Source organism: Halyomorpha halys, unplaced genomic scaffold (assembly GCF_000696795.3).
Source record: "Halyomorpha halys isolate HHAL.00 unplaced genomic scaffold, Hhal_1.1 Scaffold413.1, whole genome shotgun sequence".
Lineage (NCBI taxonomy): Eukaryota > Metazoa > Arthropoda > Insecta > Hemiptera > Pentatomidae > Halyomorpha > Halyomorpha halys.
In genome coordinates, this window is record NW_027104790.1 from 644,249 (window position 1) to 665,448 (window position 21,200).

General features: G+C 29.9%; 1 protein-coding gene across 3 annotated transcripts in view; it reads right to left on the reverse strand.

The window, feature by feature from the left end:
• RhoGAP102A (Rho GTPase activating protein at 102A) overlaps positions 1-21,200 on the reverse strand; it is a 63,001-nt gene that overhangs the window by 14,524 nt on the left and 27,277 nt on the right. For 2 of the 3 annotated variants that reach the window (XR_001343420.3, XM_014423288.3), the window contains exons 2-11: positions 17,749-17,808; positions 13,543-13,699; positions 10,762-10,875; positions 10,158-10,327; positions 7,618-7,821; positions 6,770-6,920; positions 6,552-6,695; positions 6,277-6,467; positions 5,040-5,137; positions 4,145-4,261 (exon numbers count right to left, since the gene is read on the reverse strand). Coding sequence is in view for 2 of the 3 variants with exons in the window: in XM_014423288.3 (XP_014278774.1) it covers positions 4,145-4,261; positions 5,040-5,137; positions 6,277-6,467; positions 6,552-6,695; positions 6,770-6,920; positions 7,618-7,821; positions 10,158-10,327; positions 10,762-10,875; positions 13,543-13,699; positions 17,749-17,808 (1,406 nt within the window). In the remaining variant the exon portion in view is untranslated. The remainder of the gene's footprint in view (positions 1-4,144; positions 4,262-5,039; positions 5,138-6,276; positions 6,468-6,551; positions 6,696-6,769; positions 6,921-7,617; positions 7,822-10,157; positions 10,328-10,761; positions 10,876-13,542; positions 13,700-17,748; positions 17,809-21,200) is intronic. The other variant, XM_024361710.2, reaches the window with a different exon arrangement.

Below are 21,200 nucleotides of genomic sequence, written 5' to 3' on the forward strand. Positions count from 1 at the left end.
TAATAGTACTTCTTTACAAAATACTGAACCTCTGACCCTTCATGGGTTGTAGCAGTACAGATTCAAATTTTTAAATGTGAAAGGGAAAAAAGTTCAAAGTTGTGCTCAACATCCTTAAGTATCCATAATTATGAGAGATAGTTGACCGTGGATGATAAATGAGGAGAAGATGGTTGGGGGTGCGGTCAATGAAACACAAATAAATAGCACTAACTTATTTTAATGTGCCGACGTTTCGGCTAGAGTTTCTAGCCTTCTTCAGGGCTGTTCGCTGAAAGGTTGAGCGCCTAATCAACAAAATTGTTTTTTGTGTGTTTCATTGACCGCACCCCCAACCATCTTCTCCTCATCCTTAAGTATCAGAACTATCCAAAAGTTTCCAAAATAGTTCACAGGAGGTTCATAAATATTTATTCTCCTTTATAAAATTTTTTACTTTACTTTTGAATGCTTCTGTTTCTTGATAGATAGATACATATAAAGTATTTATTATAATTTTTTCTTTTACATATATAATATTTTTAGAAAAAAAACAACATAATTGTGACATTGAACTTTTTTTCATCCTTCAGGGAATTCGTTTTAAGTATACAAAATAAACATATAGGTACAAGATTTTAAATTTACAATTTCAAATATAAAATATTACAATTAAAACTAAGTTATAATTACAATTAAAATTAAAATTTCAAATATAAAAATCATACACTAATTTCTTCCTGTTATAATTTATTCAAAATTATATTCTTTTACTAACTTTTTCTATAGTTAGAACTTGTTTTTAAGTAAAGGTATAAATTTTTATAATCTAGTTCATTCAGAATGTTTATATTTTCCAATAAATTCAGTTGTTGATTTCTTACAAATGCCATTCTAAATTATTTCAGTATTGAACAAACTGCTATGCAGTGGAAGATATCCTATGGTGCATTTATGTTCCATAAGGAGCAGTTTCTCCTATTTATACATCTTGCTTTAAAACTTAATCGGAGAAAGTAGGTACTATACTCTTTCTCTTGAAAATATCCACTGTTATACTCTAATTTTGCATATACTTTGTGGTATTATGCTGATCTTTCCCTTGTAATGTAATTATATATTTTCTCTTGTTTAATTCTTTATATTATATCATTTTTATGTTTTTTCATATCCTTTAGTAGTTCCTTTTTTGAAATTAAAATGTCAAACTTTCCTGTTGTTCAATTTTCTCTTTTCAAATTCATTATTTTATTATATTTTATGATGTTTTATAATTTCATTTTTATTTTAAAACATGTACTCTAAGGATCAAAAGCCTAATTTTGATGCCTGTATACTATTCTAAAAGGATCAATCCCAGGATAAATAAAGAATATTATTATAATTTAATATTTTTCTTACTGCCATAATCCATGATAGATTATGTTCAGTGATTAGTTTACCCATTATATGTGGGAGGTGAAGGTGATCCATTTGTAGAACTTTTATTATATATTCAATATATAATTTTAAGGTATATGTATATAAACTATTTCATCCTGTTTTCAGATATAGTTAGGTGTATTATTAGGAAGTCCAATAAATTTTTTCCATAAAGCACCTCTGCAATTTTTCAATCTCCTGGAACTCTTCATATCCCATTGATTGAGATCCGTAACAGATTATTGCTTGAATTAGGGAGTTGAAGATTAACATTTTTTGTTGCACCGAAACTTGCTTATTTAATATATTCTTGGAGCAAATCATGTTGATAGCATTTCTACATGCCCAGTTTTTCTTTAAAATGGCCGTTTAATAATAAATTGTCCTTTATAATTACTCGTAGGTATTTATGACTGTTCTATTGGCTTCTCTTCATATAATCATAATTAATTTTCTATCCCATTTGCATTTTCCCTTTCAGCATTTTAGTATTTTTGGCTTTTCGAGATTAATTTTGAAATTGCACATTTACAATTGGCCTCTTAATCTGGTCTATTAATCATTTATTGTAATGTTAGAGGATTGTAAGAGATCAGAAATATATCATATGCATAAATTAGCATATTTATTTTTTTTACCACCTATTAAAATTCCCCCCATGACAACCTGAAATTTTTTCCAAATAACTACTGAACTGAAGGAGACAGCTGAACTCTAGGAAGTGTTGGAGGTATTACATAAACTATTACCAGATTTGAAATACTATACAGAGTGTTGTGGACATCAGAACGAATATCAAACTCCATCTATCCAAAACAGTTTTCCTTCTTTCTCTAATTCATATATAAAAGTAAATGTTGGATCATACTCGGCAGACACCAAAGCAGGTTTAATGCTGGAGAAATGAAGTACATAATTCTTTTTTTTATATATATAATTTAATATTAAATATAATTTTGCACTATAGTGATAAAAACAATGAGTGACTAAATTCAAAATGAGAAAAGCTGCAGATTTCATGAACCCTATGCAAGACGAAGGTCCCGATACAACTAGTCCAAGAGGTTAGACGCTCCTCCATGCTGAAAGGCACAGAGGGGAAGACAGAGAAAAGAAATTACTAAAAAAGTATTCTTGGAAGTTTCTTATGCTTGATTAACTATACTAGAATACAAGAAAAAAAATTCATAATAGGGTAAATTGATTTCGTGATGTGAGATGAAATGGAAGTAGTGGGAGGGGAGGGGTGGAAAATTTTTATATTGTAATAGGAGAGTCGGAGCTTAACAATCCTGACAATGCTGGACTGATTGGGTTATCACATAAAACCCAAACTGGTCCTGTTATCACATAGTTTCTTACTACAATATAAAACATTTTCCTGCTAGAATGAACTTAGAAAATGGCTGTTATATTATAACTATTATGGAGCTAATTTATGCCTTAAGCTATAAGAATAAAGGCATAATCATTATTAATAAAAATTTTAATACATTAGTTATTTCATTTGTCTGCAAATAAATGCTATTTCAGCTTACTGAAACATTTCAGGAGCAGGGCTATTTCCCAAAACACTAAGGTACAGCTGTATAAGACCCTGGTGAGCCCAGTTCTCACTTATGCCTCTAAATGCTGGAGATTACCCAGTTCACAGGAAGCCCTTCTAAGGTTTGAGAGGAGAATATTGAGGAAAATCCTTGGGCCAGTTTGTGCTGATGGGATCTGGAGGATGAGAACAATTGCTGAACTGGCAGGCCTCTACAGGAACCCGCATATTGTAAGGGTGATCGAAATGGGACGGCTTTTGTGGGCAGGCCATGTATTAAGAATGACCCAGGATTAGATTCCTAGGATGAACCTGGACGAAAGGATTTATGGAACAAGGAAAGTAGGAAGATCCTGGCTCCAATGGATCGATGGAGTGGCAGCAGACGGCAAGTTTATCTTGGGAATTTGCAATAGGAGAGCAGGGGCAACCAATAGAGAGAACTGGTGGGTGAAGTTGCAGGAGGCCTTGACTCTGCAAAAGTTGTAGCACCACAGATGATGATGATGAATTATTTTATTTCCAGAAGTTTGACTTCTGTTAGCCAGTCCCAAGATTGCCACAATTTTTTTTTTACTTTGGCTTACATTAGTTTTTCCCAAAGCATCGTACACATACCTCCAAAGGTACGGGAAGAGTTTGGTAGGGATATACTCTTCACTGGGTTTTGAATGCACATGGTTTCAGCAGAAAGCATCCTAAAATATATCTTCTCTCTTTCAACTTCATATCTATGTGAAGTTGTTCTGATAGTATTTATAGGCATGAAGTCAAAAAAAAGAAACAGGCTTTTGAATGTGGAACTGTTTTCCTGATTAAAATTAACCTGGGAACAGAATTATGATGATATTTTGCATCAAGATAAACAATTTCATTGTTCTCATTGTTCATACGAAATGTTATTTATTATATAACTATCTATATTTTATTATCAATGAATTTCCTTTTTTTTGTGAATTTTTTTTTTTGCATAATAGAAAGGAAAAATAAAAGTATTTTGATTGTTATTAAAGTATATAATTAAAGGCTATGATTTTATTTTATTTTTATGATGGGTAATCAAAGTTACAAAAATGATTTAAGAGGCCCACAGAAATGGCAAGTTTGTGGAACACTGGTTTAGTTCTTAGATTGTTTTATTCTGAAAAGTTAGTTCCTCCTTCTACAATATTAAATTTAATACTTTTATTTTAATACCTTGGCCTCATGGAGACATCTGGACCTCCTGTTGCAGCTCCTTCATGAGTACAGGCTTCTCTAGACCAGTATTTCCTATCAGGATCATCAAGTCCACCACTAGTGCTGTCATCAAAGCTGTAGATAAACATTTGGATATGATTGAGAATCTTTAAAAAGTATTTTTTTTTTGTTCTATGATAGCTGTCTAGTCAAATGTATTGATGTTTAAAGATATTAATCTTAGATTTATGCTAACTGTACATTTCAATTTTAGTTTATAAATGTTTTATATTTTCTTAAATTAGTATTAGATAGAACTTAATCACACTAATATGCGTGAATCTAACAGTGATATATTAATTGGAAATCACATAATTTCAAAATTATCAAAAAATATATTGAGAATTAGAAGAGTTATATTTCTAATGTTATGAGATAAAATCAAGTGGATACATTTTAAATATTTTTAGTTTAATTTTATCTTTAAGAAAGTTATTTTAAGGGCTTAATTTCAGTTGGAAACCAATAAATTTCATTTGTATAAATGATAACTAGACTAATAGTGGGTTGATTCAGAAAACTAAAATTAGGTTTGAGAAAAACAATACGAGAACCACAATATACATATATGTATAAGGTAAATATAAGTTCATTTAAAGTAAATCTTTAAACAATATAAATCAAAACCTTTATAGAATACTATCATTATTTTCCATTATGTATTTTGATTAATACTATTGGCACTAAATATAACTTATTATATCGATTTATAACAGTGCATTAATTTTTATTTGTCAATCAAGGACAAATATTTATACTGATCTTATCCTAAATAACTTCTGCTTCAAAGAAAAAATATAATATAAATAAATTAACTTTACTAGGTCTTAAGAATATTGCAAGAGAAACTTACTCATCTGATGTGTCTCTCCTCCTGAGTAATTGGTCTAATAATTCTGGATGGGTGTCCATCATGTGGATGTAAACTTCATTTAGAAGTTCTGCCGACACCTAGATTAAAACAAAAGTTCATAAAAATGTATTGATCATAATATTTTAATACTTATTTCAATTCTTATATTAAATCTATGTATCTCCACTGGTCCTTTAGTTTTAATCATATCCAGTCTTATTACTTGTATAAGTATTCCTATAATTATGTGGATGTAAACAATTTTTAAACTATATGTGTATAAATGACAAAATTTCACAATGGAAATTGATAAAATTGACAAATATGAGGATACATAGTACATGAGAATGGGGTAAATCCCGAAATGTTGTACAAGTACAAAATATAGAATAATAGTATATTCTAATTGGAAGTTTTCTTTTCCTCACTATTTAAAAAAAAGTATTCCTCTTCTTAAAATAGAGGAAGTATGGTAATTGAATGAATAACGTTTTTGAAACTTAATTTTAGATTTTACTAAGTTCAAAAAAGAAATTTCATTGTTGTTGGCATGTTCCCCTTTTCTAAGTAATTCTTGGTATACTTTACTTTTTAACCAATTTTGATAAAATGTTTAGGGGTATATATGTTGTTAAATAATATATTGTTGGCCATGACAACCCTAAAACGTTTTGAGAAAAATTCACTATCGAGAGAGATATAGAGAGTTAAAAATTAAATTAAAAATCATCGTGTACTGATAACTGGACTAGAAAAAAAGTTATTTTTTTAAAAAGCTACTTTTTTTGTTTATTAAAAATTGCCTTAGTAAATAGACAAGCTGTTCATTACAGCTAGGCTGATTGAAGGGTATGCCTACATATTTTTAGAAATTTGTAACATTAAAAGCAACTAAAATTTAGTTACTAAATTAAATTGAAAAAATGGGAGGAGAAATCATGAAATTGAAGGAAGGAGTTTAATCCAAACTTATTTTATAGAGATCAGAATATATATTTTTTTAAACTATTTAAATATGTTAAAAAAATATCTAAATATATAAGGTTTATATTATTCCTATCATAATAATTAAGACTGTTTCCACTTGACAACCTTTTAGTAACATATTTCTTTTGTTTATATTTTTTCTTTTATTTGATTACTTTAAATACTTGTAAAATAATGCAGAAACTATGAAAATCAATATTAACATACACTATAAAGTTGAATGTAAATAATTTACTTATATAGAATATACCTGGAAGAGTGTTTTATGGTTATCAATAAGACTTCGTATCACATTGATGGCATCTGCTCGTTCTTCACTACGTTCTGTGCTTAATTCATCTTTTTTACTCGGTGTGCCTTTAGAATAATTATGTAAAATATTGGGAGCAAAGAGTGTTGCTAGGTTACTACTGTCCATTTTATTTCCAGTTAGAACCTGACCTGATAAGTAAATGTTAGATCAATTATTTAAAAATATAATCATTTTAATGAAATCAACTTTTTTAATTGACTTTGGTGTTTTACCTGAACTATCCTTTTGATCATCTGCATGATTTGCTACTATTGAAAGGAATGACAGTAATACGAGCAGTGTGTCCCTATTGGCAACTGGGAGCAACTGGAGAAGGTGCTGGAGGGCTTCATGCTGTAGACGCCTGTTTCTTATTCCTTAATAAAACAGCAAACATTTTAATAATTCATATTATATTTACTGTTTCAATTTGATAAAAAAAAAAACTTACTCTGAGTTTGAATGAAGGCTTGGTATAGATCCTTACAAAGTAAAGAATCTGGTAAATCTCGGAAATATTCCTTGAGCAATGTAGCAACATCGTGCGGGCACAATTCATCTTCAAGATTAATTTCCTTTCCACAGTCAAAATCCTCTCTCAGCTGTTTTAACAAATATAATTTTAAAAAACTATTAAAATTAAAGACATTCTATTTTTTAAAGCAGTTGTATCCTATTTTGGGAGTTCATTTATCACTCTAGGCTGTTTAGGCCCCATACTTAATACATGATTGGCAAAAAATATAATAATTATTTTTTATATGAAGTAGCCTAAACAGTGATATTGCATTTATGTTTATGTGAAACTTATTGCCCTATATGATAAACTCAACTTTACAGAATTATGTTGTTCTTCTTTATTTTTTTTTTATTTTTTTATTTTCTAAAATTTCTAAAATTGATTTGTTCCAGATTTTCTAAAGCTGGTTGATCCTCAATTAACAATATTAGAATTATTTAAAAACTGTATGGAAGTACAATGAAAATACTCATCATAAAATACTCATATATACTATGTATTTAAATTTAATAGAAAAATAAAAATATATTATCCTTTTTTTGGCTGGAAATTTTCATGAACAAGCAGCTATTTTAAAGTTTTTATACTTCTATTAAAAAACTATCAAATCTTAAAAATGATTGAAAGATGTTATGGTAATACAAATCACATTCACTGATTATGCATTTTAGTGTGATTACATTATTTTTTAATATAAATTTTGTCTTTTTTTTTTTTCAATTAGTACACATTCTATTTAGGACTGGCACAGTGAATTTACATACTGTTTTGAATTTTACCTGCCTGACACGTTTCTTGGAGCTGGATACCCTGAAAATTCCGAGGGTATGCAGTCCATTGTTCTCAAGATGTCTGAGACAAGAGGTAACAATAGTAGGTACTCCACCTTCTGGGGTTGAGAGGTTCGGTGTCGAACCACAGGAGATACTGTCTAGCCCAGGCATACTTAAGGTCCCTCCTATTAAGCTTTCGCATGATCCTTTCTGAAACAAGTAATTGACTTAAGGGATCATTTATAATTGGAATGAATACAGTTTTTTCCAAGGGTAAACACTTTTTTTTTTAATTTAGAGACATCTACTTATATATATTGACAACAGTTTCGTTCATACATTTGAAAAATTAAATTAATGTGGACTGTGGTAAGTAATATTTAATTGAAACAATTTTAATGTGACATTTGTTTAATGAAATTAGTGAAAAATAAAATACTTTTACCATCTTATGATGTCAGTACAATTAAATTTGACAAAAAAGATGACATCGTGAATTCCAACAATCACTAAAGCATGGTATTGTAACTACTTTATAAATCTCTTAACTCAAAGTGAGTCCTAGTTTCAATTTTCCTTGCACTTTTTAAAAACAAAATAGAAAGTTGTTTTAATTCTAAAAGAACTAAAGGTTTTGATATTGATGGGATCTATAACACTCTTAATAATTTTTCATTCAAATCATGGATTGATAGAAACTAATTTTATGGAATATCTTAATAAAATATAAAGTATTGAAGAAAGAAGAAGTTATAAGGAGACCTCTCATGGTGTAAAAAGTGCAAAGACCAAAATCTTATGATTCTATAATATAAAAAAATAAGGAAGACACTAAGTAGAAACGGACAAATGACTAGTTAAATGATGTTTACTGTGTCCATCATGGCATTTTTATCAATAGTAAGCACTAAATTATCTAATTATAGTACCTTTATTAGAGATTTCCTTCCTTTAAATGAGTATGAATTACTAGCATTCATAAAATTAATTTCTTTGTATTAAAATATATTTACTTTTTTTTTTTATCTAGATATGAGCCTATTTGTGTGTGAATATAATTATCAAGAAAATACTGAATGTTTTTTTTATATCAAAGTAACCTCTTAAGGATGATGTCATTCCATAATGAGCATTATTTTGGAAGTGGGTTTCCTGCATTATTTCTGAAGTAGTTTAAAAAAGGAACAAAAAAAACAACAAAAAAAACAAAAAGAAAAAACTGATAAATACCAAATAATTTAATAATTTTGGGGACCCTTATAGTTTGGCTGAGTTGCCAGTCAGTGATTAAAGCTATGTTTAGAATCTTAACTGAGATCTGAATCAGGTTCAAAATAACCTTACTTTTCTCTAGCTGTTTTTTGCAGTTCAAAATGTCCCATGAATAAATTGTTATAAGCTTGAAGTCTCAATCCTAATATTGAACCTTTTCTTCAAATTCACTGAATGCAACTTAATATATTTTATTTTATTCAAAATTAAAAAAAATAAATAGTTTAGTTTCTTTTTATAGAGTTTATGTAGCTTCTGAACTTGATCTTGATGTCGATTTTGAAATCAGAAAATCTTTAGGAATACATATATTCTAGGAAAATGATTACAGACTTGAAATTATTCATTTTTGATCTGATATTTTCTAACATCTGACAAAAAAATTTAAGAAATGTGTGATTTTCAAGCCAATCGGGCTGACCTAACAATATGGCGAGTTTGAATTCACCAAAAATAGTCATGAAAAATAATTTCTCATATTTACAGTAATTGTAAAATATAATTTCTGATCTTTAAAATAATAAATGAAATATTGATTTTATTTGTGATGTATTGATTTTTTTATCTAGTTCTGCTCAAATTTGTAATAACAATGTCTGTGAGGTTGAGCATCGCTGAGCCTCCTATAAAAATGGATATTAAAGATTTGTAGTTTGTGATAATAAGAAGTTGGATTTTTTCCACTATTCAAAATTTGAAACCTTATTCTCTTAAACAGGTTTTAATCCATTGCGAATGAAAAAAAAGAAATTAAATTAGATTTTGTGAATGAAAAGTACTCTTCTTCATTTTAATTATTTCATTAAAACCAATAACAACATTTCTGGGTTGTCACACCATCATCAGGTGTCTTTTGATACCTGAATTTTAAAAGAGATTTTAATCAGGTAATGGTTTAAAATTTTAAAAAAGAAATTGTGAGATATTTAATAAGTGTTGCATGCATAGGATGATTTTGAGAATTCGTTGTAGATACCTGATAATGGGGAGACAACCCAGAAATTTTATTGGTCCTAATGAAATAAAATAAAATGATTAAAACAAGGAAGAGTTATTTTTTATTCACAATATCTAATTACAAATGAAACTCATCTAATAGTAGATATAACTTTTTTAAAAAAATGAGCAGTGATCACTTTTAAAAGAATTATTTTATAAATAACAAAAAGTTATGAAATTATCATTATATGAAAGAAAATTGTTTTGATAGCTAGATAAATTAGCAGTAGTGATGTAATATGTGGTTGGTTGTCTAGGATTAAAGTAAATCTCACTTCATCAGTTCTGGGTGACTCAATGAGAGATGAGAAGCTACCCCTGCTCTTCCTCCTCAGCTCAGTATCTTCTCCTTCTGGCCGTAGTGAAAGGCGAGACTTCTCATTTTCAACGCACTGACTCAGTGGAATCCCGAAGACCAGACCTCCAGTGCTAGTCGTTGTTTCACCTGAAATGCATTTGAATTATTGTGCATGAAATAATGTCCACCCATTTTAAGTTCTAAGAAATGCTTTTAATCAAATTTCAAATTCAAGATCAATAGATTTTCTCTTTCATGAAAACAGTTAGTCACAGAAGACAGATGAAAAAACATAAAAATAATACTACATTCAGAATTAATACATCTTAACTGCTCAATAGAACAGAACCATTGAACTACCAGAATATCATATTTTAGGTTTTATACTAGCATATTTTAGTTATAAGCAATCACTGGTAGGACAACAGAAAAGATGTACATAAAAGTTAAGGTAATAATTGATTATTATTGTACTGTTGAAGGATGACAAAATTACTTTTATGTATTTAGTTAGATGATATTCAATTATTAAAAAAAATATAACAATAAAAAAAAATAACGATATAATATCAGATAAATACCTTTGTCTTTTTCATCTTTCCTGTTAGTATCGAAAAACCCGGTAGTAATAGCTTTCCTTTTCAGTAAATATGCTTTTCTTTTAGGTTTTTGAACTGTAGTAGCAGCAGGACTTTCTGGAAAAAATAGGATAAATTGTTTATTTTTTGTATTATCCTTCTTGTATGTAACAAATCAGACAAACAATAGTTAACAACAACTTTTAAAATATATTGATTTATTAAAATTATACTTAATTTATTGATAAACACAAATGAGGTCAGAGAGTAATTTTTATGTCAATTATTACATTCTGCTTTATTAAGTATTTTTTTTTTTTAATGTGTAATATTTATTATTTTTTTAAGGAAAGCAATTGACTTAAAATAATAAAAATATTTAATATAGCTGGTAATGAAAAAAACATTACTGAAATTACCAAAACTTTTTTTTTTTTTTTTACACCATTTAGTGAAAAAAAACTTCTATTTATAAAATATTAAAAACCGACAATTGAATGTGTACCGCTGCAACCCATGAAAGATCAGGGCTGCAGTACTTTGTAAGGAAGTAATGTTGTGCTATGAGGTGATTCACACTCGACCACCAGATTTTTACCCAACTATGGGTACCCTTCATGAGGCTGGGTGAACCCTGGAGGGCTTCTGAACCCACCGGGCTGACTAAAGGCTATAGGGAAACAGAAAATAATCGTCCGCAAAATAAAATATTTAATATGGGTGTAAAACTTGAAGTTCTGTTTAAAGCAATAAAAAATGTTTTTATGAAAAACAGGTTTATTATTTTATTTTATTGTACAAGCAAATTTCTTGTGATTTTAGCAATAAATTTTATTTCATGACCATCTATATTAAATATTTTTATTATTTAAAACCAATTTGTATCTGTAAAATGATAATTTGAAGAAATAATAAAGAAGAAAATTCTGTAAAGAAAATTTACAGATTGACTTAATATAATAAAAATACTTAATATAGTTGGTAATGAAATAAAAACTGTTAATTTTTTTTAATATGCTAGTATGATAAAATTACCAGAAATTTTTTTATACTGTTTAGTGCATAGCTTTCATATTAACTTGTTTTTCATAAAATCCTTTTTAATTTTAAATATTTTAGCTTACATATTTTCCCATAAATAAGTTTTTTTCAGTAATTTGCAGTTATATTAACTGAAAACACTGATACTTTGAGGTAAAAGTCAGTTTATTCTAAAAGAGATCTCGACTTAATAAATATGGATGAGTATATTTGAAAAAAAACTAAATTTAAACTAGATGAAATATTCTAATGTTTATTAAATGTCCTTTGTTGTTTAAGGGCTTACAGAGCTGAGGAGTTAGACCATACTTTCTGCTCATCTTCAGCAGGTTTTTTTCAACCTTCAAATAATAAGTTAGCACTTTCACCTGTACAAGGTTAAACTACCAGTTAATAGAACCTTAAAAACAGAATATAAATTTTGGTACACATTTGATTGGAGTTTTGTTTATATACTAGCTTAACGGACGTAGAGCCATGGATACCTTCAAGAGAATCATACTTTGGTAATTGAATGAATAATTTAATTTGGTAACTAAATGAATTGCAGTATTTATCTAAACCCTAACAGAAGACAAATATTGCATGGTTGTTTATCCAAAATTAACTGTTGTAATTGTATTTACTATATTGTTTGATAAAAATAGAATTCATAAGTACTGACTTCTGGGGACTCAATTGGAAAACACAAAATAATTACCACTAGATGATGTAACGGACGATTAGAATTAATTTTAATGGTAGTTGGATTAACTACTTACTTATGATTCTGCTTACAATTGTAAAATTACAAAATTTTTAATAATATAAAAATATATCATCAAAATCATTTATTTGTTACTAACAATCCTTTGCTTCTATTATAGATACTTCATGTATGACCCCTTAAATTATGGAGCATTCACCTAAACTACACTTGCACGACTGAAGTGTTTGGCGTGGTTAGTATTTATTTGCGCCTTAGGTACTGAACAAACAAGTGCCGACTGGTTTCTTTTACTCAGTGTGTATACATTTTTGATTTCGCTTACCTTTATATTAAGTATATAATAAAGGGAAGTATTGCGATCATGGAAAATTTTTAACTCTAGTTTTTGACGGAAATGCAGGTTTTATGGTCGCCTGATTCTAAATAAGCTAGTCTAGCAAAAAGGGATGTGTGTATGTGGTCAGCTAAGCTCAAAGAAAAAGAAAAAAGAAAATCGTACAAAATTTAAATTACACATTTACTGAAGAAAATTATTCCCAATTTATGGTGTTAAGTTATTGGCAGGCACTTTTTCTATAATAACTACAATGACTGCAATTATCAACGCTACTGAATAATTTTTACCTGGTCACTGATAAAATTTGAACAACTTTAAGATCACACTTAGTTTAAAGAATAACAGGAGTAAAAAGAAAAATACCAGTAATCTGGATTATCTCTCTAGGAAGTCTGGTGAGTCAATTTTTTATAATTTTTTGAGGTTTATAATTACTTCCATCATTTTCAATAAATTATTATTTATTCACTCATTAACATTAAAAAAAAAAAAAAAAAAAAAAAAATACCAGATAACCATTGACTATTTTTCCAGTGATATTGGCACCTATGAAAGGTTTACTTCGCCTTTTTTCCACATGAAAATTTACGGCTTTTACTACTACTGGTGGAAATCACTCATGTTATCCCTTAAAGAACAAAGTTGCCCACTTCTACTGCATTACATATGAATACAACTAAAAAGACAAAGTCCATACCCGATGGAATCCTGATGTTGACACCGAGGTTGAGAGCCTGCAGTTTGGCAAGAGCTACCTTCTGTAGTATCTTCCTCTCGATTTCTGTCAGCTGTGTCAGTGAAGTATCGGTGAGGGTCACGGTTCTTCCGGCAACATTGTTCCAGACACATCCTTCCTGCAAGAAAAAACTCATTTAAATATTTAAATGTCACAATGCAATTCGAACCATTGAATCATGATACCCAAAGCGATTTAATTGTTTATATATGGAGCCACTTGAGCAAAAACATCACACAGGGAATTTGGTGCTTTTTCAAAAAGACACAATGCCTAATTCGTTTTGTTAAGTATCAATATAACATTTATATATTCTAACTATGAAGTAGGGTCCTAGCATAAACAAGCATTTGTAATAATGTCGAAGTGTTCCTATAGAAAAGTTTTGAAGGTAAAATCTGGACGGAGCTTCTCAACAAAGCGATGAAAAACCTGTCTTCTAATGACGAAGCATGCGACAGTTCTCCTATTCACGTTCCAAATTTATAACTTGCAAATAACCTTCTAAAGCAGAATAATACCTCTAAATGTCCAGATTTTTAAGCAGTGTAACTGAAATGCATACTGACCTATATACACACATTAAAAGTATCAAAATTAAAAATAGTTTTATCAAAATCTTTCAACAAATCAATTCATATTTAAGAAATGTTCTGAAAGCACAATTCAAATTAGATTTATAAACGAATATCGTTAAAAACAAAACAAAAACAAATGCACCTGGTACATAATTTCCAGATTGATATTCACATGCCACAGCTAAGCGATACGCATGAACCTAAAACAAGCAATACAACGACAAATTACAGGAATATATAAATATATTCCAACAAGGAATGACATGCGCGGTGATATCAGAATCCGATGCGGTCATACAGGAAAAACTAGATTTTCTTACTCGAATAGTTAAGTAACTTGCGAAAGGAATGTGTTCTTATTTAAAAGGAAATAAAAGAAAGTCCTAAAAAAACGTTGGATCTAGGGAAGAGCTAGACAGTTTGAGTTTGTTAAAAAACATTTTAATATCAAGGCAGGAGAAGTTGCTGCAGCTATTATCTCGCACATGAATCCCAAGTTCTTACTACCAATTAACAAAATATTTAACTAAAGTAAAAAGAAAATCGATAAAGAATATTGTTCATGTGGTAATCCATTTTATAAGTATTTTTTCATTCTTGTAAGATGTGATTAAGTTACTAAGGATGAAGAAATTTTATTGTTTGAGGAAGAATGAAGGTGGAGTGATAGAACATGAATTTTTCAAACTCTTCTGAAGTCTAGCATGATTCTATATCTCTCTGTATAACATCACATGGTAGTGTGTAACAAATCAAACCCACTGCCCGCGATTTCTTCTAGTCATGCAGGTAATATTGCATAAACAATACTTGATAATTGGTAATATAGTATTAATACTTGCCTAACACATTGGTTCTTCATCAATATCATTGACCAATTAATCGAAAAACTATTTTCAAGGATAATAAAGAAGAATGTCATAACTTACAACAGAACAGTGACCAATGTACCAAGTACATTTTAATTTGTTTTCTTGTTAAATATTAGAATAATATGAATTAGGGTATTTTCACATGGTTTGATGCCTATCGGAGATGGGTCTATGACGGGTTTTTTTAACAATACTTAATCTTTTTCAAATTATTTTATATTAAGAAATTACTATTTTCAAACAAATATGCATATTTTTTTCAAATAATTATTAAAAACTGCATTTATAATAGCTACTGGCCCTTCAGGTTGGAAGAATAGCTTAGGGCTGATAACCCTATTTTATAAAAAAACCTTAATTACGAAATATAAAACTAGCCAGTCTTAAGATGGTAACGACCCCTTTGCTTAATGGACTCCTTTGGAGATCATGGGATCTTTGGAGTTTATGCAGACCCCACTCTCTGTGAGAAACGCCGAAAATGGAACAGTTGGATTTAAAGTTAGTACAGCTACAATGAAATCAGTTATGAACTTCATCCTGATGAAGGAGAGGATAGGTATATTATGCTTAAGAGGTCGTAGGTTTAATACCTTGATTATTAACTGATAAGGACCGTGGATAAAGAAGATGAAATGAATCCCAATTTATGCCCATCATCAAAGGCCAATGTGTCATTGAAAAGAGTAACAACAAAGAGAGAGGTATATTGGTCTGGAAGCAACTAAGGGCATAGTAGACAGTAGTAGATGGAGGAACAGAGTACACCTGGGTAATCCCGAAATATGCGAAAAAAGACATCACAGCACCATTCAAAACATCATAAGCTATCGTGGAACGGATTATTACTCGGAATGCAACCTCATTAGAATTTAACTTCGTCAGAAATTGAAGCGAATTCTCACAATTGAAGAGCAAGTGGTAAGAAGGAAGTATGGAGTCAGTAATTTGAAAACCCTAAAATAAAAGATAAATCCCAAATTGAGCTGAAAAAGAAATTCGAACTCTAGAGGCTTAAAAGAAGAAAAGCGTCAGGGACGGGAATTCTACTATCAGAGCTCCTTAAAGCTAGAAGAGAACCTATAAGTGCTAAGTTATTATAACTAATCCAGAAAATAAGGGAGGAGATGTCTGAAAGAAAGACCTAATCAGTCCCTTATGATAACAGTACAGAAACTGTTTCCCGGAAGATCATGACTGGGTTGGGTCTTCTCAAGATTTTAGAGAAATATACAAATACGTGTAAAATTGATTCAAAGTGAAAAGTCCTGATACAAGGAGAAGTACCTGAAGTCTTTGAAATTCGAGTATATACAGAGATGGACTCTCTCAAATGCTGTTAAAATCACTCCAGATAGACATTACGCGAAAATGAAGAAGTGCATATTAGAATGCAACACATAATTCTAGCCTACGCGGATATACCAGGAAGTAACAATCAGGATATGAAAAGACTCGCTAAGACTCTGAAGCAGTGCAAGTCGGCATGGAAGTAAATAAATAAAAAAATAATCCAACCTAACGGTCTGGGTGGATGACAAATCATTCCTAAAGAAAGACAGTTTCAAATATTTTGGCTCTACAATAACCCTTATAAACGACCAATTTCCAGAGACAGACCAGCGAGTAATATTAGCAAACAGAGCATTATTCTTCCTTCCAAGGGTATTGAGGTCCCAATACATCTATAGAAATCAGAAGCAAACGGTGTGCAATGGCGTGGTAAGTCTAGCTCTGATATACGGCTGCGGGACCTGGGTGCTAACTAGTATTCTAGAAGACAGAATTGGGAGATTTGAGTGGAAGACTTCCGCATAATCACCGACACGATCTGGGGCTAGAGTTTTCACTCATGGAAGAAACGGACAAGTAGAGAACTGCCAAAAGAATTTGGTCAGTCAATGTGTAATGATATGAAGGAAAGGAGGGCAAGATGGGCGTGGTTTGTTGCTCGAAGCAATCCATCTGCATGGCTCTTGTTGAATGCCACTGGAATTAGCAAGAGCCAGGCGAAAGGATTACATGGAGCAAACAGGAAAGTAGTAGTCCTAGATAAGCAGTGGTAAATAAGGTTGGCGGGCAAAGAGCTAACCACACAAAAAAGAGATATATAACGGCTTCATTGAAAACTCGTCCAAAAGTAGCAGGCCATGAAAACAAATATTTATTGGTGTGGTAGATCACTGGTACGGGTAATGTGGCGCTTGAGGGAACAGAGTTTAGGATTTCTAGTCTGTAGTTACATTTTCATCTTATGTAATATATGTCCGTCCTTTAGACTGCTGCTTCTATTTATCATAGAAGCAATATATATTATGTATAGTACAATATATCTTTAAATAGTTGAATTCCTTGTTCACTAGCTTATTAAAAATGCTAAGGGGACTGCTTATTGGTTAAGTATGTAGAAGAGTTGATCCATCGATATTTTAGTCCTCTGCTCTAAGGATAAACCATCAATATGCAGTTATGGTCTTTTAAATGAAATTAACATAACTGATAGGATTTAAAGGATAAATAAAATCATTAGAGGTAAAATCTATTTCTAAACCAGGTAAATCCATGCTTCTTTACATGCAACAGTATGTATTTTCCGTTAGTTACATTGTTTAATTAACATATTAACTATTTCTGACCGTCTATTCACATGTAGCTACATCTATTCAACACAAAACAACGCATAGTTATATTGTTAACGATTTAAGATAGTCTGATACCTCTTGTTGTTGAGAGAAATCCGCTTCCAAATTGTCAGTAGTGGTCGCTTGAGTAATATCCTACGGCACCAGTTTTTATAGTTAGATTTATTAGCTAATTTGGTTTTGTTTGTAATATTTTCCTAATCATTACAATAATGGAGATTGCTTAGGAACTAAGGTAACTTTGGTATAAGAGTTGATTTTGTATTTGAAATTTGTATGATCTTGAAAACAATTCATCCCTGCAGATAATTTCAAATACAAAATCAAATATTGTATTTAAGTCACTCTATAGTTCAAAAGTAAACCCGATTTATATTTAAAAAAAAATAATCATATAATAATAATTGAGATCATGGTCAAGAACCATTGATTGATAGCAAAATAGTCTGTTTTCAAAAATTAATAATTGTATGAAACTGAAATTACGCCATGTATATGTCTGGGATATTACAGCAATTTTTTCGATAAAAATGTTTTCCCATTTGGTGATTTTTCAAATTATTTTTATTTTCTCGAAAACGGTTCTAACGGTTTTGATAAACCTGGCACGTCAATGTACAATTAAATGGTCTTTGATATCAGCCAAATCTTATCCTTATTGAAATAGTCTGACAGGGCTTAAATGAAGAATTTAAAAAAAAAATCCTCAAAAGTACCTTTAATTTTGTTTATTTGAAAAAAAAATAAAACAAAAAAAAACAGTGTTAAAAGATTTTTATGAAGAACTTAAAGAGAAAAAAGCCGAGACTATTCCGATCTTTTCCAATTACATTACGGCTTCATTATCTTTTTTTAACTGTTGTATTCTTGATAGAAACAAAATTTATATTCGTTATTCCCACCGTAAGAAATGATAAAATTTTAATTTTATAGCAACAGAAAAATGTAAATTTTTGTTTATAATTTTCGCCTTCACTGGTCTTCAGAATTTTTCCCCCCAAAAATCACAAAAATAACGAAAGCTCTAAGACGTGCCCACTAATCTATTCAATACTTTGGGTCTTATCATACTACGTACATATAAATGACAAGTGAAAGTTGTGCAATACGTGCACCCAATCAAAATTTTATTTTTAATTAATATAAATTAATCACGTCCTGGGAGAACGTAGACCGAATATGGTAATATTTTTAAATTACCACCGTATATTTTTAGGTTTATAGGCTTTTACTCCTGAAGTGCTTCAAGAAGCATATCTACAAGTTCTGTAACCATGAGGTTAGTTTGTTTTTCTTTTTATAATGGCAACATTTCATTTTTTTTTTTTACTAATAGACATTTTGTTTTAATTCAAAAAATGAAACCCCTTGTTTTTCCAAATGCTGTTCTCTCAATACATGAACTTAAGTATCCGGGAAAGAAACAACGGGAAATGGGTCATTTGACAAATAGGTAATACTGGACAGTTAAACCCGCATGTACAAAGGGTTTTATTTTATTGTTTCCTTCAAAAAATATTTCTTAAGTTGGTTATTACTGCAAACATAGTGTTATACAAGTGTTATACATAGTGGTACAAGTAGTGTTATACAAGTGTTATACAAGTAGTGTTTTTTTAATGTTTGTCCAACAGTCTTAATTTTAATTTTTTTTTTGATTGGATGGAGGTGGTAATTAAAAAATAAAGTGGAATAGAATAATAAAATAAATTGCACATTTATTAATCTGACACAATCCTTAATAGTTTTGAGATAAGAGTTAGTTTACTATTTCTGGCTGTATGAAATTCACATCCCTTTTTTGCTAAATGAAATAACCTAAGCCACATGGATGCGTGGGATCGATGTCATGTCAGAACGGGTTAAGGGTAGATTCTTTTTTCAGCATTGGTAATGCATTTGAAGAGGGGGTGAGGAAATTTGATCATTTGGAAAGGGGTAGTCTGTATTTTGTGTCAGTCTAAGGGTGACGAAGCTCACCAGGTTTGTTGATTTAAATAATTTAGTTACTTGTACTCAGTCGAGTCTGAGTCTGTTTGTTTGTAGGGTTTGTAGGGTTTGTCGGTTTTAAAAACCGGTTTTGGGAGAAAATTATGAAATTCGAAAACCGGTTTTTTAGTAGAAAATATCGGTTTTCAGTGTATGAATAACATTTCGGTTGCAAGTGAGAGGGTATTTTCTATTACGGGGAATTTTGTGAATAAACTAAGGACACGGCTAAATAGCAAATCGATAGACGTCCTTTGCTTTCTGAAATCATATTTCATTAAACAAAAAAATAAATAGAATATTTATTTTAAAAATTTGTATTAAAATTGCCCGGAATAGAAAATACTCGGTCCTTTGCTTAATTGTCTTTAAAACTGAAATTTATTTTAATAAGTGTGTATGCATAAACATTATTTACTCTTGTCTTTCGGCTTTGATTATAATTTACATTATATAATACACAGTTATATATTTTCTAATTGTTTTTAATAAGTATCCATCTGTATCTAATAACATTGTTTTTTAAAAAAATAATAAGGTTATTATAAAAATATGAAAATATATTGTTTTTATTTATTCGAACCCTTTGCTGAATAACTCGTTTCCCTATCATAAAAATATTTACATCCTTATATGTAAAAATTATGCATAAACAACAATCCTGGTCAACTATTATTTCTTTGTTCTACTAAATTGCATACAAAAAATTTACTATCAATAAAATTGAACAGTAAATAATTTCAGTCAAAAACTGCTTTAAATCACTCTAAATTTTCTGTTAAAATTTTTTGTTCGAATTACAGAATATTCGAACAAAACAATTTTTTATAAAAATTCGAAACCGGTTAAAACCGGTTTTCTGGAAAAATTACTATTCGAAAAACGTTTTTCTAAAATGTCGGTTTTTGTATAAACCCTATTTGTGTGTGTGTACCACCTGTCGGTGTCAGTGTCCTAAATCGTGGGTTCGTACGGTTAAAAAGTTTGATATTTCTCCTCTATATGAATTCTGTCACAGTCGGTAGTTCGATAGTAGTATCTATGTGGTCCGTCTTCGCTCTTTGAAGTGAAGATTCCACTTTTTTCTCTTGTTACTGCACTATCATAACTACGTTAACCCCATAAAAAATAAGTTAAAAATAAATATATCGTAAAATTGTAAGGAAAACAATAAAAGAACATTTCAAACCAATAATACTCTATACAGAGAGTTTTTGAGTAGCAGCTAATTTGGCTATTTATGGAAAAAAACATGATTTTTTTTTTAAATCCCTTTACAAACTCTTAAATTATAAGATATAATTTATATTATTAAGGTATATAAATTCATTAATGAATAAAAAAAAAAAAATACATCACACCAGTATACCAATATGGATTATTGGACTTAGTAACCATGTTGTTAAAAGTATATTTTGTAGCTTCCTATGAAAAACGGTACATCTTTAGTTTTTTTAATAATATGCAAAATTCCACAACTGGAATTTTCTTAATCCTTGTTTGAATGATAACTGAAAGATACAAAGGAATATTATTTC